Here is a 26,674-nt window from a genome sequence, read left to right on the forward strand (position 1 = left end):
AAGTGCTGAGAGTGTGAAACTAAAAGGTAGACTTCCTGAAGTGTGATGGATCCTCCGCCAAGGCAAAGTGAAACCACCCCGAGACAAGATGCACGAGACCTCCCCCTGCCTCTCTCTGAGGATCCCTTTGTTACGCATATTTACGAGAGCCTAGAAAACTTTCCTGGGGATAATGAAAATGTGTATGAGACCACCTTGGCTGGGATCATACCCTCAACTGAATCCCAACACAACCATCTCAGAGGTCCTGGGAATACAGTCCACCAAAGCATAGCCGGGCCTCCCCCTCCACTCAGAACCAGGCTTCCTAGTGCAGGTTGTCCAAGTCGACCCCCTCCTGTTCCCCCCAGGACACGACCCCTCAGCAACTTCACCAAGCAGTGTTCCTTCGACCTCGCTGGGCCCGCTCATAAGCTGAACCGTTCCAGAACACAAATAGACGATCATGTGAGTATCCAGTAGTGTTTTCCTCTGCAAAGTCAAAAGATGCTTTGTGATCCAATCAGCTGACCCAAATTAAAATGTCCAAAATCAGAGTGAAAACCAAAAAATGTATATTTGTCTTCTCTTTTTTTTTTCCACATCAGGACCCATGGGCCATCAAACTAACAGACACTCCACAGGGCAGCACCAAGAGGCTGGCTGCTTTCAGTGCTGCAACTTCCAAGTGAGAGAGAAACATTGGCTTTTATTAAATGTCAATGAGATCGACCAATGAATTGAAAAGGTTTTGCTTAAAATACCCACAATTATGACACACAAGACAAAAACACTAATATAACTTTAAATGTTGTATATATTGTATGTGGTATTAATTTTGTCATCACATGATAAAAAAAATATTTTCTCCATTTGTGGCTTATTTTGCTGAACTGACAGAAACATGAGTTCTCCTTTTGTTCTTTCAATTCTTCTTCCAACTAAAGTGAAATGAATCATCTTCGTATGAAGCTTAAGTACTGAATATGTTTCATAATTACATTTTCACTCTGGCCTGACCTCAACATTGGACTCGTTTACCCTCTCTGACAGGCTAATGGAGCGGTACCGGCATGCAGACAGCCTTCATAACTCAGGTGTGGTGTGGGGTCGAGTGTTACAGATCCACCCCGCCCTGCTGCAGCAGGTGGAGGTGAACGTCAGCGTGGCCACCGACTGGGGCATTAACCAGCTCCCCTTCCCCACCACAGGTACGATTACCCACAACACAACACTGCAGTCACTCACAATAGCTCCAATAATGCAATTTGTACCCACAGTTAATGAGATTTGAGCCCCATTAGAATACACATTTGGAAGGCTTTTTTTTCACGTGATCCTGTCAGACCTAAACATCTTATTATTACTGATAATCAGAATTAGAAACCCAACTGTGATGGGATAACAGCAGCCTTGCACAGATCACACCGAGACAAACGGAGAGACATATAAAACACCTGGCAAAGTACTCAAACACCAGCATTGATTTTGTAGCTGGCAATTAGAAAGTGTAGCCTAAACTTAGTAATAGAAGTAGTCATAGTTTTGTTTTTACATCTACGGGAGTCGAAGTAAAATAACAATATTGCAATGTAAAAAAACATATATGAATGCTGGCAATATGTACTTATAGTCACAAAAGTAAAACTGCCTATAGGGGAAAGAGGCCCTTTAATTCTGACATTTCAAAATTCAGGACTTCAGGATAGCCTGTAAATTTAGCTTTGCAGGGCAATTTACATCTTAATGCTCATTGTTTTATTAGTTCTTGGTGACCTTATTAAATCATATCAGAGCTTTCCACACATCCAATTAACAAAATCCTTTTATCTGATTTCATCAGTCATCAGTCATCTTATGGTTTGTCTGTGAAATCCCAGTAAGTCCAGCTGTCAGGTAAATGTGCAGTACAAGTATAAAGCAGCAGACAAGCAGCACTGCACTACTCGGAGGACGCTCTCTCATTCTTCAGTCCCTGCAGATGTTGGCAGAGGTGGACTCTAATCTCTGAACTTAATCCAGTGAACAGGACAGTGAAGAGTCTGATCGATGAAATCTTCCACCTGCTGGACCTTACTCCCAGCACAACGGGGCGTCATTATTTAAAACTGTGCAACTCTGATGAGTATCTCCAAAAGTAAGTCCTTCATCCAGAAATGAATGCTTATGTATGATCTGTCCTGTTTAAACGGGGTGCGTTTCCACATCCATTGTTTACTCTGTCGATCTCTCCTCAGTGAAGAACTGCTGGGTATGCATGAAACCATTCAGATCTACTCCAAGTTCCAAGTTGCCGTCCCCCTCCGGCTGCTCCACACGGACGACCTGAAGCACCGCCTGTGCAGGGATGTAAGTCAGTTCAAACTCCGTCTCCGTCCCCTCCTACGGTGGAGATCATTTACCGAGGAGGGCTGGCCTGTCTTACCCGGCCCCTGGCCCCAGGCCAGCTCCCTACGTCACGTTATATTGTAGCTGTAAAATCCTCCACCCCGGGTTCTGGACTTTGTTCTGTTTACACATCACGTCATGGCCGGTGGCATTAAGCAGCGAGAATGAAATAAACCGGACGTTGAGGGTTACGCAGAGATTCTGGGGTCAAACTCTGGGGTCACTCAGGCATGGAAGTATAAAGCGTTATGAATGCTTATGTTATGTCCACCTCTAATAATACTTTATAAGCCTTGTTATAAGGTGTCATGCGTGATTATAAACATTTATTATGGTTTTACTAAAGCCTTATAAATGCATTATAATGTGTTATAAATGTAATTATGGTGCATTATAGACATGCCCTTCATAGAAAGTGTTACCGAACTTTCACTGCCGTGATTCATGTTGGCATTTTTTATACACTGTTGCCCATAAAGTTGGAATATTTTGTTTTCAGACACAATCCTCTGTTTATTCCTATTTAAATGCATCAGTAATCACTTTAGACCCGGTGCAATGATTACATTCTACTTACTTCGTGGGCGACCCTGTATAAATTATACACGAGATGACGTGATTACTCAAAAACACCCCACAATAAATTTGCTACAGTCCAACACAGCAATCAGAATTTCAACCTGTGTTTCTGCCCTGAGGGGGAGGACGACAGGACGCCATGCCAACTGTACCAGCTCCTGCGTCCCGTCTGTGTCTTCAACACCTGCAAGTAAGACGCATCCCACATCAGCTGTCCAGTGCATCATGTGTCAACCAGTGTGTGTTTGTAGAAAATACCGGGGCAGGTGACTTTTGCTTGATGGTCCCCTATGACGCTGGTATTTAACCTTTCCTCCTCTCTCAGGTTGAGCATGCAGAATGTGCTCACTAACTACAACCGAGAGGTGACGGAGCTTCTGAGAAATAAGGTCAGTTAAGAGAGGATATGTTTATTCATTTCCTTTTTAAACACCACAACTATCTCATCTATTTCTCTCACACACATATGATATATGATGTGATTCTCATACTGTGAGTTTCATCCACCTCAGAATAATGCTTTCTGATATTTCGGATCTGGTCATTTCTGCAGTCTGGGATGAACGTCAACGTGCTTGTGCATCGTGTTCGCACCATCAGCAATGTTCTGTGTGGACTTTCGTGTCAGGAACTGGAGGACGGTATCGGCAGGCTCAACAGAATCAATCCCATACCTCTGGTAGGATATTGCATACATTTGGGAATCTTTACTTGTGACAAAGGGCTACAGTTCAACCCTTTGCCTTTTTTTGGTGTGATCGCTTTTGAATTCTACTTTAAGCTATTTTCTATACAGATTAGTTCTATAAAAATACAACAACGCCGCATCTCCTTATCTTTTTGTTACAGAGTCATGAGGAGATGTCGGAGTGTGAAACTGGTGAGTAGGTGCTCAGCTGTAATGCCATCATGGGTGTGTGTGTGTGTGTGTGTGTGTGAGTGTGAGTGTGAGTGTGAGAGAGAGAGAGAGAGAGAGAGAGAGAGAGAGAGAGAGAGAGAGAGAGAGAGAGAGAGAGAGAGAGAGAGAGTTTTTTTTTTTTTTTGGCACTTTTTTATTTGATAACCAAACAGAGGATTTAAAATTGTGAGTGTGAAATCCACTATATAGAGCCCTCCAAATGAAACAGTAGTAAATGGTTTATAATCAACTATAATGTAGCTGTAAGCAGATAAAAGGGTTTATTCAGATAATGAATAACAATATAGTAAAACATATTTCTTCATATGAGAAGTTGTTGACATATACTGTACACTAATAAACTTAGAAATGTCCTTATTGCTGCTTATGAGAACATTATAGTGTGTTATGTTACTGCTCATGAATACACACGTATTTGATATATAAACTTTGATTGTCTAAACTGGTGTTTCTTCTCTGTATCCCAGCCATGATCATGCTCCACAGGGCGCTGCTAAATGTGCTGAAGATCTTTTTTGACAACTTCCAGTCAGACTTCAGAGGCGAGGAGGTAACCAGACACCCGCCAGCCCTCGACGTCGAGGACAACACAGATATCATCCAATTCAATATATCTGCTTTCTACAAGCTGCAACCGATCTGGCTGATCAAGTATGTGTGCATTTCTAGTCACACACAGATAGAAAACACCACTGTGAGTCTGATTCTGTTTCCCGTCCATTGTTTTAGCTACGAGTGCTTCTCCGTGACCTGTGAGTTGACGTATGGAGGAATGAAGATCTGTGACACAGGCGTCTCTGAAAATATCAGCACCGCCTTGTCATACGGAAACAAGATCCAGTGCAACCGCATGTAAGGGCCGGATCCTTCAACCATCTCCAACTTCCTCTTTCCTGTTTTCCAAGAATCACATTGAAAGTGAAAGTTGATTCAGCAGAGTCATCGCTAACTGTCCTTGTGCCTTAAAGAAGTGACCCAGGCTCTTTGTTGAAGTTATGTGTGTGATTAATATCATAACAGTTCATTTGACCAATAGTAGAAAAAGAAAAGAGTATAGAAAAGTGTGTGTTTTTGATTTTAGGATGGTGTTCCCTGTTCCAGTGAATCAGCTGCCGTATGAGTGCATGTTGACCTTTCACCTCAAGGGCTCCAAGCGAGGAGCGAAGAGCCCCGAGCTTCTAGGCTGGGCAGTACTACCCCTTTACAGCGGCCGGTAGGTTGTCTACAGCACTCACACCAGCTTGTTAAGTTTTAGTTTACACATTTAAAATCACCAAGAATGACATTTGACTAAAAGATGGTACAGGAGGAAGCTGTGGAAGTTCAGGGAGATAAACTCCTGATCCCAGCTCAGCGATGTACGTATGCATGCTGAATGAGGACCAAATGTTTATACGGACAACCTTTTGTGAGACTCAAGCCGTGGACGTGCATCTGGAACATGTGGCTGCAATATAAAAACTTGAAAAGTCGGATTTGATTTAGCATATCAATGAATCCTACTTCTAGTGCTATTTCTATCTAAATAAAGGTTATTATTATTTACTTCTCATATTTATTTATTTATTTTTTTATATTATTTTTGGACCATTTGCTGAGTTCTTATATCTCAGTGGTATAATTAGTGACATATACTTTGTGTTCTCTGTATGAATAGGACTCTGGTAAGGGGGACCGTGCTCCTCAGTATGTCCACACTGACCGAGTTGTCTGTCCCTCCCACCCCTGCCGTGTCTGACAGCCACAGACAAGCCAATGGGGTCATTCTGCAGGTCAGTAATACTAGTCAATGCCTCCCCCTGTTGGCCAAAAGACAAACACCACATTACCTGCTAAATCACTCATCCTCCCATATTTCCCCAGCTGGAGTTTCAAGATCAGTTTGAGTGGAAGTATCAGAGGCCCATCGCCCTCCCTGGTTCAATCGTATTTACTGAACCTTGTGAGGAGTTGCAGAAGAAGCAGTCCCAAGTGTCTAAGAAGCAGTGCCTCTGCTTGTGAGTAGAAGAAAACAACATCTATTATAGTATGCACCGCTGTGTGTGTATATGTGCTGCTTTCACTCATACATCATCTTTTTATTTCTAAAGGGAGAATTCTATTTCCTTCCTTGGCATTCGGTTCTGCCGCAATATAAACACACCTCCTGCTGTGTGTATCCCTAAACACCTCCCTTGTTCTCTCCTTCCCCCAGTCTGACACAAAATGAGAAGGCTTTCCTCTGGAGTAAGCGTCACTGCAGTAACAAAGGAAGCACTTTCCTCCACCTGCTGCTGGGTGGAGCACCCCGGTGGCAGCCCGAAGACTTGACAGAAATCTATACTGTTGTAGAGAACTGGGCCATCCATCTACCTGAGGAGGCCCTCTTCCTGCTCAGCGACAGGTAGGTTCACACACAGGGACATGAACACAGTCGCTCTGCAAAGCTGCAAGGATCAACAGAAATAGGTTGTGTGCCACACGGAGGAAGGCTCATCGTGTTGTTGTTGGTTACGGTTTAATTACAGCCATGTCATTATAGCAGTAGGATATTGGCATCTTTTAAGGAGGTGATGCAAAATATGATATGTTTTTACGTGTCATCTGTGGCCTCTAGCCCTGACAGTCAGAGGGGTGATAATGACATTAATATAAGAATAAAGCTAGAGAACTGAGAATGCGGATAAAGGACGATTATAGGAAGAGCATAGCTGCAGTACTTCCTGAAGGCAGCAGAATGTGACCAGGTAGGTTTCTCTCTGTCTGTTTCTGTCCTCCACTGACGGGAACAACTAATTAAAAAAATGAACAGGCATGACATGCATTTAACTATATGAAATAGAAAATCCAACCACCTGCTGTTCTGTAAAAAGAGTCAAAAATATTTATTTAATTTTTTTATTATCACTAGAACCATTCTTGTCTTATGTGTACATAATATGCCCCTTGATATGTCATACAGTATTATACCACTTGTTAAAAATCACATAAAAAATCACCAAACTCTGAAAAGGAGTTTCAGAACAAACACTCAACAATCATCTTTGTGTTTCCAATTAATAATAAAAAAAAAAACATATTGTCCCTGGGGGTGGATGCAAAGCAAGCAAACCTGTACAGATTAAATTAGTTTTATAAACCATAGCAATATATCATCAATAGTATCAAACAGTACTCAAGTACTTGTAGTAGCTGACAGTATAAACATTATCACCGTGCAGTATGATGCTCGTAATGATTCAGTAAACTCTACAAGGCAAGGAGACAAACCAACGTGACATCTGTGACTTTTACAGCTTTCATGATCAGACTGTGAGGAGGGCTGCAGTTCAGTACTTTGAACAGATCCCAGATGGGGATCTAGAGGTGTTTCTGCCCCAGTTGGTCCAGGTAAGCACACTTACACACACCTCTATCCCTGTATGATCTCCTCTGCGTCTTTCCTGTATCTGTGACCAAACCAGTACTTTAATTGGTTTGAATAGAGTTCCATTGGTTTCCCTCAATGGTTTGGATGGTGGTTTAATCCGTCTTCCTGTGGTGCAGGCTCTGAAGAGTGAGTGGGAGTTGGATGGACCTCTGGTGATGCTGCTGCTGGAAAGATCACTGAAGAACATGGGGATCGCCCAGCAACTCTACTGGTGAGCAGCAGCGCCAGGCATCACACTGAGGGAATGTGGTTTTGGCTTCCTGTCGACACTATTGTTGTTTCATTCACAATTCAAGCACAGTTTGCATGGAACTCTAGTTCTACCAATAAACAAGTTGTTTGTGATGAGTATCAGTAGGGATGTTGCAAGGCGCTCCATGCATCATGTACTCATATCTGTGTTTTCTACTGCAGTATGTACAGAAAATGTGCATCATTTATGATCTGTCTTGCATGCCGGCAGGCTGCTGGAGGATGCCTTCACTGACCAGTTCCACCAGAGTTGGTTCGGTAAGGTTCAGGGCGCCCTGAGGCACTGTTGCGGTCGGGCACTCAGGCAGGAGCTGGAGCACGAAACCCGCCTGGTGTCTGTGCTCGTACAGGTGGCTGAGGCGGTCCGCACTGCCGATAAGGCTCGACGGAAGGTCTGTAAACGGATCACCTAACCGTCCTCATTTGCAAGTCAGGCATTTTATTCAACTTTTTCATTCAATGCATTTCTCCCCAGAACGTTTTGAACAAAGAAAAGTTAAAGATTGGCGACTTCTTCAAAGATGGGATCAGCTGTTGTCTGCCACTGGATCCTGCAATCCGTTTTAAGGCACTGGACGTGGATGTAAGAATGCTACGCAACACATAATCTAGCTGCATGCCCTTGTTTAAACTCCGATATGTTACAGGCCTGTAAGTTCTACAACTCCAATGCTGCTCCTCTGGGGATCTCATTCATCTGCTCCGACACTCTAGCCAAGAACATCAGCATCATCTGCAAGGTTGGTAATACTATGTTGCTTTATTGATCCAGACCTCATGCAACAACATTTGTGTTTTCTTCTCCTGAATGTCTCTTACTGTTGTCTTTGAGGTTTGATCGTACGAGTTATCGCATATCTGTTCTGCTATGTTTATTATAGGCAGGTTTCATTCATAAAAATGTTCCCAAAGAGTAAAAAGAATTTCACAGTGCATATCCTCTAATGCTGAGAAACCAGCCAAGGAAAACATTTAGCAGAGTCAGTAGAGGCACTGGAGGGGCACTTTGTTGTTTCAAGTATTTTCATAGCAATGGAAGATATGAATAGTAGGATATCAGAGCAGCGCTACAACAGACATAAAGGGGGAATGCTTTGAGATGAAGTTCAAGGCGAACTAAAAGCTTGTGGACAGTTACCGAGCAGCTTGCACCGACACCTCAGGTTGCTGGGTACAAAAGCAAAAGCAGATTTCATCACTCAATTGAACATGTTGTTCAGACAGGAGATAACCTGCGTCAGGACATGCTGGTCCTTCAGATAGTCCGTATGATGGACAGGGTTTGGCTCCAGGAGGGGTTGGACCTGCGAATGATCACCTACAGGTGTCTATCTACTGGAAAAGATCAGGGTCAGTGTATCTGTTTGTGCTTTTGAATTCATATTCTACTTGTCTTATATCTCTGCCACCTTGAATTCATGTTCTCCCCCACCCATACTCTATGTGGCTCTCAGGCCTGGTGGAAGTGGTTCCAGAGGCGGTGACCCTCGGGAAGATCCAGCAGGAGTGGGGTCTGGGTGGCACCCTTCGAGAAGACACGCTAGAGAAATGGTTCCACATGTTGAACAAAACTAAGGAGGACTATGAGAAGGTTAAGACCTGCTGACCGTTGTGTTCTTTAACATACACTTGTTCACTTTTGCCTGTGGCGTTGTGTAACACCACCCGACTCTGCGTGTGCAGGCTGTGATGAACTTCATCCACTCGTGTGCGGGGTGGTGCGTGGCCACCTTCATCCTGGGGATCTGCGACCGTCACAATGACAACATCATGTTGCGACACACGGGACACATGTTTCACATCGACTTCGGCAAGATTATGGGTAATGCACAGAAGTTTGGAAGCTTTAAAAGGCAAGTCGGTGAAAAACAAAACATTTTTATTGGAGATGTATGAAGTCAGTAATAATAATAGAAGTGTTTTTAATTTATTTTTTTTCAATGACAGGGACCGATCACCTTTCATCTTTACATCTGAGATGCAGCACTTCATCTCAGGAGGGGGGCAGAAGCCTCAGCGCTTGCATCGCTTTGTGGAGCTCTGCTGTGAGGCTTACAACATAATCAGAAAGCGCTCCGCACTGATACTCAGCATGTTGGAGCTGGTGAGACCTTTACTGAAGAGCATCCTCCTCGCTACGTCAGAGAAAAGATAATGTCGCATAAAAAACCTTTTTCATTCATGGTTTCCAGATGCTAAATGCAGGAATGCCAGAACTGAAGGACTCTAATGACCTGCAGTATGTCCAGAACAATCTAAGACCTCACGACACCGACCTGGAGGCCACATCCTACTTCACAAAGTAATGTGCCCAACACAACTCTCTCATTCTCCATAATATCCCCAAACCTTCCTTCTCCTGCTGTTTTAAATTCGTTGACTGTTTTGTATTCCTCCTGCTGTAGGAAGATCAAAGAGAGCATCAGCTGTGTTGCAACCAAGGTCAACTTCCTGACGCACAGCATGGCACAAGGGAAGAAACAAGATCCGCGAACCCAGGACGGCATCCCCGCTCCCAGAACCAACATCCAAGAGGCTGTCATCCTGGGATACGCCATCAGGGAGAGAAACGTGGTGAGGCTGCATGTTTTGTTATTGTGTGTGTGTGCTGGTTATTCAGAAAGGGGAGCTGATGAAACACCGGGGCGGGAAGCGCTGGCTTTAAGAGGAATAACCCTCGGCACTCACCATGTTTGTGTTGGGTCTGTGGCGTCCGAGGCAGCGGCGCTGTGTTTGGAAAGTCTTTCCTTTACTCCCCAGCGTGAAGAGTGTTACTGATGGTTGTTGGCGTTTCACTGCTCTTTGATCAGATGAGGCTTCCTGATGTCAGGTTTAACTTTTTAGCGATGGAGCGCCTTGTCAGTCAACAGAGATTTGCCCGGTTACTTAGATTTACAAGTATCATGCACCTTTACATAAAGGTAATACAAATAAAGCATTTTCCAGTTAATCAGTAACCTCTAATAATGGGATGTTCTACAGACCCCCTGCCTCCTTCCATGAGATTGTAAGCATGTGGGCAGGTCATCAAAGAAGCTCCCACCTGCCTGGGAGCTTCTATGTGGATCAGAGTGTTATCAGTAGTCGCTCCTCATATCGTCATGCTACAACCAAATTAATTAGTCTGGTTTGTTTTGCAGATCTATGACCTGAGAGTGACCATCCATGATGGTTTTATAAACAGCGAGAAGACATTTGGCCAACTTGAGCAGATACACAAGCAGCTGCTGAAATATTTCATCGAAAGTATGCTGCCTCAGTGAGTGAAGATAAATATACACATACAGCTCACATCGTACGGATATTTTCTTTTCTTTTCTTTCCTTTCCACAATAATGACTTCATTTGTTTGTTTAATTTAGGTTTCCTCGGTGGTTTAACATGTCGTTCACCCAGGCCAGGAAGATCTCTCTGCTGAATAAATACCTGAAACAGCTTTTCGAGGGACCATGCAAGGGAGTAAGTGCCTTTTGTCACTGGTTGGTTTTCTCTCCCTGATCTCTTGTCTTTTTCCTGGCTCTGACCTGTAAACCTGCCTCACTGCCCCACTTCCAGAATGAATTTGTGTGCAGCTTATTCCTGGATGGCCCCAACACAGTCCAGGAAAGTGTGGTGACAGGTAATTAGCTGCTCCTAAATAATAAGTGGGTGTTTGGGGGGGGGGGGGGGGGGGGATTCTGGGTAAATTCTGATATGCATGTTGATTTCTGCACTGATCTTCTTCAGGGGCACGTCCTCAGATCCAGCTCAACATTTCCCACTCTGGCAGTAAGCTCTCTGTCTTGGTGAAACACCTGAAGAACATTGTGAGTTTCCTTCACTCTTACTTTGATGTTGTTCGTAGCATTAAACAAGAAGAAAGCATACATGCAAATGTGTCATCCACGTATAAATACTTTATGGCGTGTGCTTTCCCTTCTGAGCCTTTTTCTCTTCTTCAACAGAAGCAGGCAAACGGGGCCAACCCGGATGCCTACGTGGTCACGCACCTGAGACCGGACCCCCAGCAGCTCTACAAGAAGAAGACGACCAAGGTGGTCCGTAATAATGACAACCCCACCTTCAATGAACTGGTACAGCTTTAGCTCACTCACAGCATCCCTCGGTTTTACATTACAGCTCCCTGCTGTGTGAGTCAGATCTTTGGGTGTTGAACCCTGCAGACTCCAGCCAGCAGCTTCTCATACTTAACAGCCCTTTTACAATCGTTTATGTTGCAAAGGGAAGCCTTAGCAGAGCAGAATGGAAGGAAACAGGGAAATAACATGACACACATTTCAGATAAAAGCCAAACTGTACAGCAGAATCATTCTGAATGTAAAGCTGTTTGATAGCTAAACTACCTGCCTCTTATTAACAGCTGGAATACAATGATGTCCGACTGCTGTATGGGATGGTGCTGGAAGTGACGGTGAAGAGCAAGAATACCTTTTTGGCTGCAACCAATGTTAGACTGGAGGAGGAGCTGCTTGACAAGGAGACCTGGTTTCCCCTCGGGAACTGTGAAATCTGACCTCAGAGAGCTGCACTGTACCTCTGCTGCCAGCAGAGGGTGCAAACACACCAAGGGACAGAAAACTTTTCCTACTATGAATGAGGCAAATTCACCTGAGCAAAGGTTATGCGAACTCTCATTTATACTTATTTATCAGATGCAACTGAACCTCCCTCTGGAGGTAAATATGCTGGTTGTGGACCAGATATCTGGATGACATTACAAGATGGGAATAAACTACTTTTTATTATCATACCGGCACTTCCATTTGTGCTTTATCTTCAAAACTGACTCGAGACTGTCGATGTGACAGATTAAAGAGGAGGCGATGCCTTGCCTTGTCGGGGACCGCCAATCTGGTACCTGCTCAGACTGAATGCGTTTTGTACCTTTTGGCTGTGTCAACTGGATGCCCTTGACCAGTGGAATTAGAGGCGGGAGGCAGGGCGATGAGGGAGGCGGGGGGAGAGAGGTGAGGAGAGTGTGTGAGCGGGATGACAACTCTGCCTCTCCAGCCTGAGGGGCTGAGTTAACACTCCCCCCATCACTCCAGCCTTTGTCCCGTTCATCAGTGGCATTCAAACACCGTTATGGACATACATGTGCAAACAGGCAAAGGCAGGCACTGTCCACACAAATACCTGTGGAAAAGACACACACACACACACACACACACACACACACACACACACACACACACACACACACACACACACACACACACACACACACACACACACTTTCCAGGCTACGGCAGGTCTTCGTGTTATCTTAATACCATCCTCCTCCTGACAGACCGGCTGACCCGTGCTCTCCTCCGCCTCATTCATAGGATTTAGTGATGAACGAGGATAGAAATAGCGTTTCCCTGCACTGGATTTGGTTCAATAATGTATACCTCTGTGAATGCTATTTATATTATTCCCTGCTGGCTCTCTCACTGGGAGGTAGGCTTGGAAGAAAATGCTGCCTGCTAGTCTTTCATAGTAGTGCTCATGGGCTATTAATGTATCCTGGCATCACTCATCAGTTTCTGATCTAATAAAAGAATCACATCTATTGTTTTTGGAATAGACAAGTTATCCAAAAACAACACTGTGCCTTTGTGACTCTTCTTTTGTGTGATCAACTCTTCCACGATAATTGCGCTTGCATCAATTATTAATTCGATGATAAGAATCCACCATACCACTCCAGGGATTTCTCACTACTTAAGTGATGCCGGCAGAGAGTTATTCTTCGTAAGAGTGTCTTCTGGTCTTTTTCCTCTGCAGTGAGGCATGCCTATCTTTGGACAATAAAACTGATATTTATATCTGAGGTGCTTTTGATTTATTTATATATATTTTTGCTGTTGTTGCGGCATCAGCCATGCTTCTGTATCTGTTGGCTCAGTGTGTGTGTGTGTGTGTGTAATAGAGAGAGTCTGATATGGAGAGCTGCTTTTAGGAATGCCAAACAAAGACGAAGAGGGAGGCTGGATCCAGGCTGCATCCGTCTCGGGACCGGAGAGGCACCCAGCGGTAGCCTGGAGGTGGAGAAGGAAGTGGGGGCATGAAAAGACACGTATGTACATGATGAGCAGCGTATAAATATAGATGTATTTCTGTAAAAACTCAAGTGCAGGGCAGAGAGCGACCTTCAGTAATGCTGATGCTGTTAATGAAAGGAAATACAATGAGTGTCACGCAATGTCACCTGATGTCATTTAGCCCTTTGTGTGACTCCCAACCCCCCACACACTGTGTCGCTGCCTCGGAGGCTCACCTTTCTTCAGGCTGGTGAAGGGCAGGGTGTACTGGCCCACGAAATCGCTGCTGAGGAGGCCGGTCTGGTCACGGACACAGAAGCGGACGAGGCAGAGTTCAGGGACGCTGATGTTGAAGTTCATGTCCGTATCCCAGTAAGGACTCAGAGCTGTAAGGGTTCAATAAACATCGGTAGGTTTAGTTAAAGCCATGATATATAATGCGTAAAATGACTGTGTAACGTCCAAAGTGACACTTATAGTGATAAACTAATAGAGAAGTATTACTTGACTCGGTTCTATAGAGTGTGAAGCATCTCTGGACTCGTTGTTTTGGTTTAACAGCCCTCAACTTTACTGCTTTGGCTCACTCTCACACTCTCATAGCATCATTTCCCACCACTGCAGGCAGACTTCTTCAGTAAAACCACCCTAAATATCCACTACACCATAGCACCAAACTTCAGACAAAGTAAGTGTCTGAGACAGCAGCTTCCACTGGTTACACGTATAATGTCTTTTCAAAATAAACTTCAGGCTCAACAGGAAACTAAGTTAGATTTAGAAAAAGAGCACGGTTGATGACATTAATGAATCATGTGACTAGTGGCCAACGTGAGTCACATGACGAACAACATTAATAGCTTATGTGACAAATTGTCAATGTTTACTTTTAGTTTGACACGGGACAAACAGCTGCCTCCTGGATGAAAGTCCTGTGTTGTTTGACCGATGATGGATGGATGGATCTTAGCGTGTTAGCATGCTAACATACGCTAATTACCTCTAAACACAAAGTATAGCTGAGGGTGACGGTAATGTCTTTAATTCTGCAGGTATTTCAATTCACATTCAGACCTGCCAGTGTCACGAGAGGAGACATCAGCCAATCTTTACTAGCAACTAACAACCATAGAGTGAATACATGAGTTTCAGACGTGCGATGGCATGCCTATCATGATGACATGAAGTGTCATTTACTTGCAATTTTACAGCGACAAAAGGAGGAGAGCACACGACTTAAGAGTCACCTCTGCTGCGGTTTTCAATCCATTTCTGATTCGAAACAATTTGCTCAGGTTCCTCTGTTGCATCCAAATTCTCATCTGAAACCACGTTAATTTGTATTCAACAGTGACCTTATCAGTTTCATAGTGTGAAATGATTTTATGATTTATACCCGTGCATAAACGCTCTGCGCCCTCCAGGACTGTCTCTCTCTCTCTCTCTCTCTCTCTCTCTCTCTCTCTCTCTCTCTCTCTCTCTCTCTCTCTCTCTCTCTCTCTCTGTTTCATCTCAGCAGCAGCAATACAGTGCTGAATCCCATCAATGTTATGTCTTGATATTAAGATCATTTGCATGGTGCTATTTTTAAAAACAAAAGCTCCACACCAAATTGTGATCTACTCTGTGTTCTACAGTAAACACCAGTTGAAATATGAGTATGTCTAAAACCTCGACAGGCAGTCTAATGACAGTTTTGGACAGTGGATTTAAGAGCAGTCATTTTCATATTTTTCATTATAAACATGAATAAACTAGCCCTTGTCATTATGAAGGCTGCTGATATTGCACACAGTCGTCTGACTCCAAATGGATGTATGTGTATGTATGAGGATCCAACTGATGCTTAAAATCACTGTAGCACTTCATCCTGTATGCAAGGACTGTCAGCTCCATGTTCCAGTCATAGCAATAGTGCATGACAGAGCTCTCTTCAAAGGAAATCCACTTCTACATTTTGAAGTAACTCATCAGCACACTTTTCCTCAGAAGCCCAACAGCAGCTTACAGGGAAATAGATTTAAAAGAAAACTTAGAGACACCACAAAATACTGCTCTCATAGAAAAACTCTCCAGAATCCACTTTAGGTGGTTTGCATGTTTTCACTCCCAGGTGTCTGTTGATCTACAGTATGCTCTCGTGAGGCATGTTCTCAGATGCCATTTACAGTAGTATAAAACAGCGGTGGGCATGTTTAGCCATGCTTGCTGAACATCAGCTTTGCCGTTGTGAGCATGTTAGATAGAGTTTCTGCATCTATGACACCATTGCCACAACACCACCATTGTATGGGGAACAAATGTGGCCCACAAGCACACACATCATGTCCTGATACGATCTCCCAAATTCATCTTTTCTGCCATTCTTAATTTCTCGAACATTTAAGTGAAACACTGCTGTCTGAAAAAATACACATTGGGCTGATTAAATGAAATTCTGATCAAGGAAAGCTTCTTCAGATACCCCAAAAAGGCCTCATACAGTTGGTCTTCATTACTCACAGTTGTTTTTGACAGTGTGTGTGTTTCTTCTGCGGGAGTCAAATGCGATGCCATGAATCTCCACTCTGACAAAGGGGTCCAGAGCCTTGCCACGGGGCACGGGTAGGTTGGACCCACTAATCACCTGCAGAGAGGGGGAAAAAGGGGGAAGGGGGGATTTAACTGATATCAAAGTATAAAGAGAAGAGAAACCAGGAGGGCCGGTAAGCGTCGAGAATAGAAGACAGGGGGAGAGAGTGGTAATTACACAAGTCTGGAGAGAGAGACAGGCTTATCTGCAGTCGTCTCACACTGAATCATCCCTTCCCTGATCAAAGACAAACCTGCATGTACTTATCACGACATGCCCCGCTTGGCACCCACGGAGCTTTACAGTGTCCGGCCAAAAAGGACCGTTCCTTTCCCACTCCCAAAGTCATGCTACAAAACACCCTGCCTTATGCTTTATTTACATTTGAATGAATCCATACGTATAGGACAGTTTGGATTTCACAAATATTTTCAATTGGAAAAACAGCCCATTGCTTGTAGTTGACAGTTTTATGCTAAACAGACTCATGAGAGCTCATGGGGAATTATTGTTTTCCTGAGCAGATGAATAATTTACTGTTTAAAGATTGAAAACTCGACCCTGTTTTAAGTTCCTCCACTGAATGCTACTCCTGACTGATTTCCACCGAGTTGAGCTGAGTCAAGAGTGCAGCATTTTCCCTGAAGTGATCAAATAATACAGAATGATGATGTGAATAAATATAGGTAGGTTTTTCTCCCAGGGCATCCACAAATGGAGCGCACCACATTTATATTTCATGCACTTAGCTTGGAATGTGTGTGTGTGTGTGTGTGTGTGTGTGTGTGTGTGTGTGTGTGTGTGTGTGTGTGTGTGTGTGTGTGTGTGTGTGTGTGTGTGTGTGTGTGTGTGTGTGTGTGCCTGTGTGTGTGTCTGTGTGTGTATTCTCCTTTAGAAGACAATGTCTGATGTGCTCATGCATCTTCATGAACTGTTGTCTGAACCAGATTTATTTCCTGCGAAACCAAAAATTAAGTATTGTGTGATCGGACTTTAATGCAACAGATTTAACTAACATTTTACAATTCAGACTCGGCTCAACTGAGGAAACAGTCAAAGATGACTGGGTCCGTTTGAAAAACATAAACACATTTGCAGTCGGTTTTATGATTCCGAAGCTGTTCTGCTATTCCTTGTCTCCCTCCTCTGCAGTGGGTCCCACCTGATCACAGCCAATTCCATATATTTTCGATGCAGTACAAAGCCTGAGGTTTCTCTTGAGTCCCACCATTATGTTCCACATAAGAGCAAACTGTTGTATCTCCATAATTGGACTTGGAGTTATTGTGTGACGGTCGTGCTGATGGCACACTAAATAGATGTGTCTTGATGCGACTGTGTTCTCTGCAGCCTCATTCATGTCTGAGGTGTAGTGCTTTACAAGTGTTGCTATCGCTGTCCCCTAACATGCTTAAAATAATGAAAAGGGGATGATTTATTAATTGGACCCTGTGTGTGTAATTACATTAGATTCCCCTCTACTTTCTGAAGGAGATAATCTAATTAAAAGGAGACACTCTCCGGGGAGATTTGTATTGTTGTTGGAACACAGCATCCGACAGGAAAGCATTTAACTGGAGGCTAAGAGCAAGATAAGCTCTGCAACATAACCTCTATATTGCACGGCAAAAATGAACACATGCATGCACATAAAGCGCACACACAGTCCTCTAACACTACGCCTTAATCCATGAATCCACGCTGAGTGGATTATTCAGCGTTCGGTGCTCCATAGATGTACCTTGAGCATCAGGACTGTAGGTTTGAGGCCGTGCTGGCTGCAGCCGGGATCAAAGCTCCTCTGACTGGACATGAGCACCGCCGGCTTCAGCACGTATCCACAGCCCCCATTGTCCTGGAAGCGGCCATCATTCAGGTCCATACACAAGCCCAGGGATTGGAAATTAAGAGCCACTGCAAAACAACACGGTGCAATGTTTGGAACAATGAAAATGAGGAGCTACAGCAGTGGCAATATTGTTATAGGAACATTGAGAAATGCCTAAAGTTGTTGAAATAAAACAGTATGAGATGATCCCCTGCATACCTTCTTTTTTCTAAGGCATCTTGATCATTCCGCAGGAGGGAGCTAAATTATACATCGACTTGAAATGTTTCCCCAACAATGGCGTACATTGCATCAGGGACACATCAGCTGTGCAATGAGTGCATCTGTAGTGGGATTTCTGCAGTGCATGGTGTGTGTGCTGCACATATGTCTTAAGTGACATTTGAGATTGGCAGATAAAGAAAGCAGCAGATGTAATCCTGTTAACAGGTTGATCTCGAGCTGGATTAGAGTGTTAACACTGGTGAGTCTAGCATAAATAATGCAAAGCATCTTTGATTTTTTCCTAACCAACACACTGCAATGCATCCTTCTATGTATTTTTTTTATATACGTGCATGTCACAGATCCCAATGAATGTTCTGCTCATCTAAGTGTAATTGATCTGTCCAGGCTGCTGCTTTGTACCACAGTCTCCTGCTACTGTGACGAGTGACACCCTCCATCTGCATAGCTGCCACCGAAGCACGTAGCCTGCTCAGCAATCAGCGGGGCTCCGCGTCGGAGTCGGCGGCTGGCTGACTGAGCAATGGAGACGGATGAGGACGATGCATAGAGACAGAAGGAGTGACAGGCACACCGGCCAAGACAGCGCCAGACAGATTAAAGTTGTGACTTTAAGCTCATGGGTAATCACACATTTCCAGAAGGCGTGATGGTATAAAGTTTAGGAATTTGTATTTTTGTTCTAAAAGCTATACTGTCACATACAAAGGTATGTGATATGGAGTCAAACCCAATGCTCATGCTTGAAATAATTTGATAATGGAACATACGAAGTTTAAAGAGAGAGAGAGAGAAAAACACATTTGAGGGGGAGGGTCAAATCGATTTAGAAAACGTGTGATAAGGGCCAGGAGAGGACTTGCTCGGGGGGATGAGGTGGTCAGGCTGTGGACTGGAATGAAATGTTCTTTTCACGGCTAATCGACAGGACACCCGACCAGTTTGTTCCCTTTGAAGTTTTCCATTACAAAGGCTTGTAATGGATTGTGGTGGTCGTTCAGTGTGGCCAGAACTTTTTGATTCCTCTTGAAACTGCTGACACAAATTAATCTTTCATGTAATTTTCTTTTAATTTGCTTTCAGAGTTTTCATTTAGACCAAAACAGAAACCTTATTGTCGACAAAAAAATTACCTGTACCTTTTTTTTTTTTTACATTCTATTTGAATCTAAGTAAATTTCCTTTATTTATTGAAAGTTTGGTCCCAATAAAAGAATGATTTGTTACGTATAACATTTCCATGACTGCATATTAATGTGTGTGTGTGTGTGTGTGTGTGTGTGTGTGTGTGTGTGTGTGTGTGTGTGTGTGTGTGTGTGTGTGTGTGTGCGTGTGCGTGTGTGTGTGTGCGTGTGTGTGAGTGTGTGTGTGTGAGAGACACAGACAGGCATGTACTCGCCCTCTTTGACTCACCGAGCTGTGAGCCGACGTTCCAGAACTCCTGAGGGTTGTAGTTGGAGGAAGACGTCCTGGAGCCGGCTGGATAAATCCTGCTGAGGAACTTCTGGTTGTGCTGAACAAAGTCTGCACCTGAACGGGAGGAAGCACGACACTCACAGGTCAAACCTCTGACACACCGATTAGGCAGTCCACAAATTCAGACTTCAATGGCCTCATTTTTTGTAGTTTAACTATCGGACTCACGATGGTTGTACGATGCAGTGATCCAGGAACACACCGAGGTATGTTTACAAGGACATTTAAAGGGTTTTTTTTATTGATGAGCTGCTTTTATTCAAAATATCAACAGGAAATAGACCCTATGAGTAAGATTGACTCATTTCTGTTATTCTAGCTTAATGTGGAATGCACATTTTAAGAGAATACACAAACAAAACTATGAAGCATGTATAATTATCCTCATTCTGGATCGACTAAAAAAGGCACATAGCTTTGCGATGGTACCTATCTGTGTCATTTCCCTGCAGGGCTTGGGGATGATAAGTGACTACACGATGTTTACAGCATAGCCGAGACTGTTCATGGTTCCTGCCAGCCAACCAACTTATAATGTAGCTGTGTGTCTGGGAAGTGTCACTCCTCCTCAGCATAAGCAGATTTCATTTCTCTATATTACTGTGTTTCTCCACTATACTGCCGCACAGCAGCGCAGCGACAGTTTAACAGATTATTAGTTGATTTGAGCCTCTGTGGGCTCCTTCCACTTCTCCAGCAGTATAAGGCACATTTCTGGGCTCCTGCTGTTGTACTTTATTCCCTATAAAGTACTCCCATATGTCGTATATGTCATGTTCAATATACTTTTGCTATTACGGAGGTTTATGGCGCCAGATGTAATTACATTTCCTGTCCAACGAGGACCTACAGAGGCTTTTCCTTTGAGCTCATTGTGAATCTGCTGGGCTACTCAGAATTGGATCTTTTTTTTGTTGCAATTAATTATCCACATTCTTTATTACTTCAGAATCAAATTTCCCCTTTTCCTTTCCTTTTCCCATAGTTTTAACTTCATAACGTTTTACCTGAGGCTTTGGCTAGTTTGCGAGCTTTCTTCTCTGCCATTGATGTGTTCTCATAGCAGTTCTGATTGTCCTTGGAATGACTGAAGCTGATGAACTTGACAGACTGGGTGTAAATGACCAGGTCAGATAAAGCCTCTGCTACCGCCACCTTCTTCTTCTACTCATTGCATTTAGGGTAGAGAGGAAAAAGAGCAAAGACAGCATTCACCTCATTGCAACAAACTGTGAGTGAATTTTCATCCCATCGTTTTAACCTTGCAATGAACATTCAACTGTATCTGTACAGAATATATATATAATATATATCTCTCTAATATATGTCTCTATTTTCCCTAAAAAACTTTTCTTAGATCTAACTGACTTACTTTCATCTTTGACCTTGCATTTCTGGGAGACCAGAACTTTGCTGTGCTTTGATGCTCCTCGTCCTCATCGTCTGCGTCCTCACCCTCATCCTCGTCTACATCTACACTCTCCTCTGCCTCTGTCCCTGATGCACCCTCCGTCTGACTGTGGGGCTTTAGCTTTTTATTCTTGATGAGGATCTTGTACTTCAGCTCCTGGCAGTCCCACAAATATGCATACAGTAAAAGTTAATGCAAGGGTACCTTATTGTTATCATGGGCGTCTACATTCACCTCACACCATCACACAAAGTCAAACAAACTCTGTGTCGCCTGATTCCCGCCTCCTTAAATTTCAGAAACATTTACTTTGCACAAGCCGCCCCCTCTCTGACTTGTCAAAAAGATGCCATTCTTCAAAGGGTCACGCAGCAGCCACATCAGTATGTACACACAGCCCAGTGTGATAGGATGAAGAAGCAGAAAGCAGCGGGTGTGGTGAATCACACATACGCTGCTACATTTCACTGCCCTGGCTCCAAATCTGTTCATACTCTACAGGGCAGATGAGCAGAATACATCCTAAAAAGAAAAAAACCCAAAACATTCGGGTCCGGACTTGGAAGCTGCTCCATGGTAAGCCACACGGCAGGAAGTCACCCTGTCAGCCTCACAGTATGCATAGTCAAAATAATTACAGCTCTCCCAACATTAACAACCCGTAAGAGTCCATATAGTATGGAAATTATAAGCTGCAGAGCTTCCTTTGGCACTGCACTCTTTCATTTTTCATTACTGTTGCACAAAATCATACGTCTGGAGAACTACAACAGAGGCTTTTCTTATGTTGATGTCAATTAGGATATACGTTCGCCCGTGTTTACTGTAAAAATAGAATAAAGTAGAGTAGTAACTGATCTAAAACCTTTGATTTAACTGGTCAGAGTGGAGTATAACATAACGAACCGTTCGGAGAACTGCGAAGTGCTCCACTTTCATAATTGGATGTGAAGCTGCATGAATGTGACACATGAACACTGATACAGTGTTCAAGTTGCTGGGGGTTAATAGTCAAGATGAAAGATTAGTGCCGAGGCTCCTATCTAAGCCCCCACTTCCTAAGTCGTAAAGATAAAGAACGATACGGGGAAGAAAAATCTGGTATGCACATTAACACACAACTCATTTCCAAGGCAGTAGAAGTCTGAGGCAGCAAAGAAACTCCGGTGTGACAGCACACGTTCATCCACTCTCAGAGAAAAAGCCTTTATCCTCTCCGTCGTGCTCAGTAGACTGGAGAGACGGTGCCAGTCGCTCAGTCGAGGGCTGAGGCGGACCTTTTTCAGTGGAAAAGTCAGGACCCAAATAGGGTAATCGAAACGAACACATGATGGACACATCTCAGAATTAACCACATCACATTCGATTTGGCCAATCTTGTAGGGATTAAAGAGGCTTGCAAATGCAGAGGTCCATTTCCGCCCCATGTCTCAGTGGAGGAGCGAGGCATAGGAAGCCTCACAAAGAGACTAATGAGGCCCTCTGTGACGACCAGAAGGTCTCCTTTCCTCCTTGTTTTGCTTTGCAATGGCAGGCGGCGAGGAATTCTACACGCAAACACTATCACGCCTCCGTCTGCGCCGGCAGCTCTAAACTTAAACACTGCTTCCGCTTCTGGTTTACCGCTCAGATAGTTGAGCTCTCTCTCTTTTTGTGAGTCTTACATTTGGGCTGGGTAATTCTCCCGTGGTTGTGTGATCCGAGGGAGTTCTCAGCAGCTTTTCCCCCAGAATAGCGATGAGGTGCTTGGCCATGACGTCCTGCTGCTCTTGGGAGCAGTGATTTTCTAATGACAGGATCACCGGGTAAGTGGACACCTGTCAAGAAATAATCACATAAAAAAAAAGGATAAAAGATTAATTAATTGGACCTTATTTCCAGCAATTAGCATCAGCGTGGATGTACTGCTCTCTCTGCAGGACATTCTCCCGACACATCCGACCCGGATCTAAGATGCAAAAGCATTACGATCAGCAATGCTATTAATTAGAGCAAACACAGCTAAGTGGGGACTCCCGGAGGCTACAGAGGCATGGGCGAACGCCGAGTTAGAGCCCGCAGCACCACTCAGGAATATGTCATGCAGCATACTATAGGCAGTTACCTCGAAGGCGTGATGCTCCACAGTGGTGATGACGTCCTTAAATAATATTTTGGTGGTCAGGGTGTAGCCATGGTAGACTACAGGCTCCATATCTGGCCCATTCCAGCAGTCAATCTCCAGACAGCGGCAGCCGTTCCTCAGAGCACTGTGTCACACAAACACACACACACACATACACATATACACACACATGCATCCGTTGCAGACACACGTGCACACTGAGATGTGACAAGGCTGTGATGAGTATGTATAATGTACTGCATGGGGAATTGAAAGTGTAGAGTCGAGGCACAACCTGAGCTATTTCCTTCCCATGCACACGTTCATCCCAACCATTCCCATATATGTGGCAAATACTGTATATCATATACAGTATCATGTATATACGTTATATATATAAGACTGCAATCTAATCAGTATTCCAAAGCTCTCTCCTCATCTGCTCCCCAAACGGTGCTGTTACGTTTCCAGTTGTCCTTTCATATGATGAAACATATATGGTCTGGTCCATGCAGTACAGAATATGTCTTGGTTTTTATAAGATACTGCTTTCATATTCTGTTGGTAGTGGAATAAAAATGATATCAATTTCACACGAGGGGCAGCATGATATCATTTCTTGCAACCTCGATGCCAAGTTTTATATCGCCTTTTCTGCAGATGTTTAAACCGTGGTTCTGCTTGTTGGGGAAATCAGCCTTTTCTTCCAGTTTATTGCCTTTTTTAGGATGGTGCTTACATGTTGATGTTCCTGTGTGCACAGCTTATGCTGTTCTTTCACCTCCGTTCTCAGCTATGTTTTTTTCTCTTTGGTCACAGAATGTCATGATGATATTTGTTCTATGTGCGATGCAGAGCTGCTTTGTAAAACTGCAGCTGCACCATATTGTTTTCTGCTTGTGTTATTGAAAACATATAGGCATGTTAAATACTTTATAAATGAGACCAAATAAATGCATTTAGGTAGAGTTAATAGGCATAACAATATACATATATTATTACATTTGGTGAGGCTAATAAAATCTCCTGCGACCCTCCTGACCCAGTATCTGGTAGGTCCATTTTTACCCATTTTTACTACTTTTTTTTCATCATTATATTTTCAATGTTTTGTTATCTTTTTTCTTTAATTATACCATATATTGTATAGAATTAGAAAACAGTTGATTGTAGCGGCATGTGGAGAAAGAGGCAATATCATGCAACAGAGTTACATCCAGAATGTGTGGTTATAAAGAGAGAGCAAATAAGCATTAAAGCTGGGAAGCAATTAGCTTAGTTGAGCATAAATTGCTGATTAATTAAACATAAGATTAGGAAGGATTAAAGATTAGTTTAGGTTGGTTAATTCGCAACTTTATATTTTCTCACATGTTTGTGCATATATTATATATAAACCATCAGTCTCTGTGGAAGTGGGTGGTTTTTCTGAATTGCTGCATCATGAAGAAGTCCACAAGCTGTACTGTATTCACTGTACTCCCTACCAAACATAGGCATCCAGGTGGCTCTTCCCTACTATCTGATCTCCAGTCAGGTAGGTGTTGTGTGATGTGGAGATGAAGTAGTTGCTGAGAGGCTGGTCCATGCATTGGTACACAGACTTGTGGGCCTGGTCGAACACGCTGCAGTCTTTGGACTCCATGTACCTGAGGAATCCCTCAAATGTCATGGACCTGCTTTCTCTTGCTGGAAGAGGAGGCAGAGAAACACTGTCAGTGACAGTCAGTTGATGAACAACTACGTTCCCGTTAGGTGAGCTACTTCCAGGGTGCTGGGCTGCAGTCGAAAAGTCTCTTTCTAAGAACATTTCATTGACCTGAATGGAAAACATAATGAGATCAAGGAAAGATGACAAGGAATGTATAATGTAAGAGGGGGCACTAGGACCATGCGAAACCTCAGGGCCAATCAGCAGAGAAACTATAGGCTGATTGGCAGCAGGTGAGACCTCAGGCTTCACTCCAGCCCTCCATGTGGCTGAAACGTTTGACTCTGGTAAGGTGAACCTTTTGTTTTTTCTTAGTATTATTTTATATTCCTTTTATTGTTTGTATTGTTTAGTTAGGCTAGGAGTGCATGCGGCCTGAGGTATATGTATTTTAATCATTGTGTAATATAGTGGGTCCGCCATAATTTGTTTAAAAGGAGTAAATACTGTGACTTGATGCCTGTGGTGGTATGAAAGGGATCCAGTATGCATATTATAAATTATATCTTGTAACTTATATCTCAGCATGAATTAAATGTGCTTTGTTTTCAGGCAAAGCACTGACTGCCATTTATTTTGGTATTATTTTAGTTTAGAGCAGTGCATGAGAACTGTGGATCCAGACTGGGGATACTGTCGGGCAAGAATACTTTGAGTAACTCGTGAACCTGACCCATGGACTAGACCACGTTTGAACAGGCCCTCTAATATCCATGTCAGTGGTTGCTGAGGTAGTCAAAAAGCTCCTCGGCGGCGAGGTGCCAGGGATGAATGAGATGTGCCCTGAGATGCTGAAGGCTCTGGACATTGTTACACGGAGGTCGGGGACACTGTCTGCAGAGTGGCAGACCAGGGTGATGGATGCCACTTTTAAAAAGGGGAACCAGATTATTTTCCAATTATCGGCCTCCGCTGGAAACTTTATTCCAGGGTGCAGGAAAGGAGGATGACTGATCGTTGAATCTCGGATACAAGTGGAGCGATGTGGATTCTATCGTGGAACAGTGGACTGTATATATAAAGTATGCACTGTAATCATACTACATGCTAGACAAGCTCAAAACTGCTGCTTAAAACCCTCCCTTACTCAAAGACTATACCATAAAGTGAGGACAGACTAGTTCTGAGCCTTGTGTTGTTTTTTCCCCCTTTTGCTATTTGTATTCTGTGAATTAGACAGCAGTACACTGAGCCCGAGACAACATCTGGTCTATTAGCCCACTGACGTGCCTGACTTCCATTTTCCTTCTGTCATTTCAATCCCTCCGCCTCTGGGTTTATAACAAATCTGGGGCTCGAGCCTTGACTTCTGTTTTAACTAAATTACCATCATTACGTGACAAAGCCTTACTCCTTAAAAATTAGACTTTTTTACCCCCTTTTTTTTTACCCATAGTAATGAGCAGCAAGCAGCCTGATGTCATACACAGTTCTCCTTTCACTTACCTGTCTCTTCAATCTCGTATCTATCAATCAAACTGTCTGCTGTCTCTTCATCTGCTGTGAGCTCCATCTGCTCTTTGTGGAGGAACCTGAGGAGGGCACAGGCGGGCAAAATGGTCTGCCCTGAGGCGTAGCATTGGTACAGATGCTGGATTTCAGCTCTCCTGGTGGAGGGGGCCTTGCCTTTCTTCATCATGCCCTGCACACAGTCGTTATAGCCTCTTAATCCCTAGTTGCCTGGGAGATTGTTCTTAAATGTCTTTGTGAAACTTCCAGAGCATGTGGCTACTAATAATTTATTAAAGGCTTGTGTTTGTCTGCAAGGCTGCTA

General features: G+C 43.6%; 2 protein-coding genes across 3 annotated transcripts; one reads left to right on the forward strand and one right to left on the reverse strand.

Moving 5' to 3' along the window:
* Window positions 1-45: 45 nt before the first annotated feature.
* Window positions 46-13,341, forward strand: pik3c2g (phosphatidylinositol-4-phosphate 3-kinase catalytic subunit type 2 gamma; the record flags this gene model as incomplete). Its single annotated transcript, XM_084017271.1, has 32 exons — window positions 46-447; window positions 588-667; window positions 1,033-1,190; window positions 2,002-2,116; window positions 2,217-2,328; window positions 3,066-3,136; window positions 3,272-3,335; window positions 3,500-3,625; window positions 3,796-3,826; window positions 4,333-4,516; window positions 4,595-4,717; window positions 4,947-5,078; window positions 5,523-5,637; window positions 5,729-5,862; window positions 6,060-6,248; window positions 7,141-7,234; window positions 7,391-7,485; window positions 7,738-7,918; window positions 8,002-8,109; window positions 8,174-8,266; window positions 8,747-8,876; window positions 8,981-9,117; window positions 9,210-9,379; window positions 9,474-9,630; window positions 9,719-9,828; window positions 9,932-10,100; window positions 10,667-10,785; window positions 10,889-10,985; window positions 11,082-11,145; window positions 11,253-11,332; window positions 11,471-11,599; window positions 11,887-13,341. The coding sequence occupies 32 exons, from the start codon at window positions 46-48 to the stop codon at window positions 12,037-12,039; spliced, it is 4,122 nt and encodes a 1,373-aa protein (XP_083873397.1). The 3' UTR covers window positions 12,040-13,341.
* LOC311018350 (1-phosphatidylinositol 4,5-bisphosphate phosphodiesterase zeta-1-like) lies at window positions 13,342-26,539 on the reverse strand (the record flags this gene model as incomplete). 2 transcript variants are annotated; one of them, XM_084017272.1, is made up of 11 exons in its annotated part: window positions 13,342-13,549; window positions 13,789-13,938; window positions 16,055-16,178; window positions 17,866-18,038; window positions 19,612-19,728; window positions 20,682-20,838; window positions 21,047-21,250; window positions 22,750-22,902; window positions 23,190-23,334; window positions 24,677-24,878; window positions 26,347-26,539. In XM_084017272.1, the coding sequence occupies 11 exons, from the start codon at window positions 26,537-26,539 to the stop codon at window positions 13,467-13,469; spliced, it is 1,701 nt and encodes a 566-aa protein (XP_083873398.1). In that variant the 3' UTR covers window positions 13,342-13,466. The 2 variants fall into 2 exon arrangements, with proteins under 2 accessions (XP_083873398.1, XP_083873399.1); XM_084017273.1 differs by lacking the exon at window positions 21,047-21,250.
* Window positions 26,540-26,674: the final 135 nt, after the last annotated feature.

The sequence above is a fragment of the Eutrigla gurnardus genome, assembly GCF_963514095.1.
Source record: "Eutrigla gurnardus genome assembly, chromosome: 9".
Taxonomy (NCBI): domain Eukaryota; kingdom Metazoa; phylum Chordata; class Actinopteri; order Perciformes; family Triglidae; genus Eutrigla; species Eutrigla gurnardus.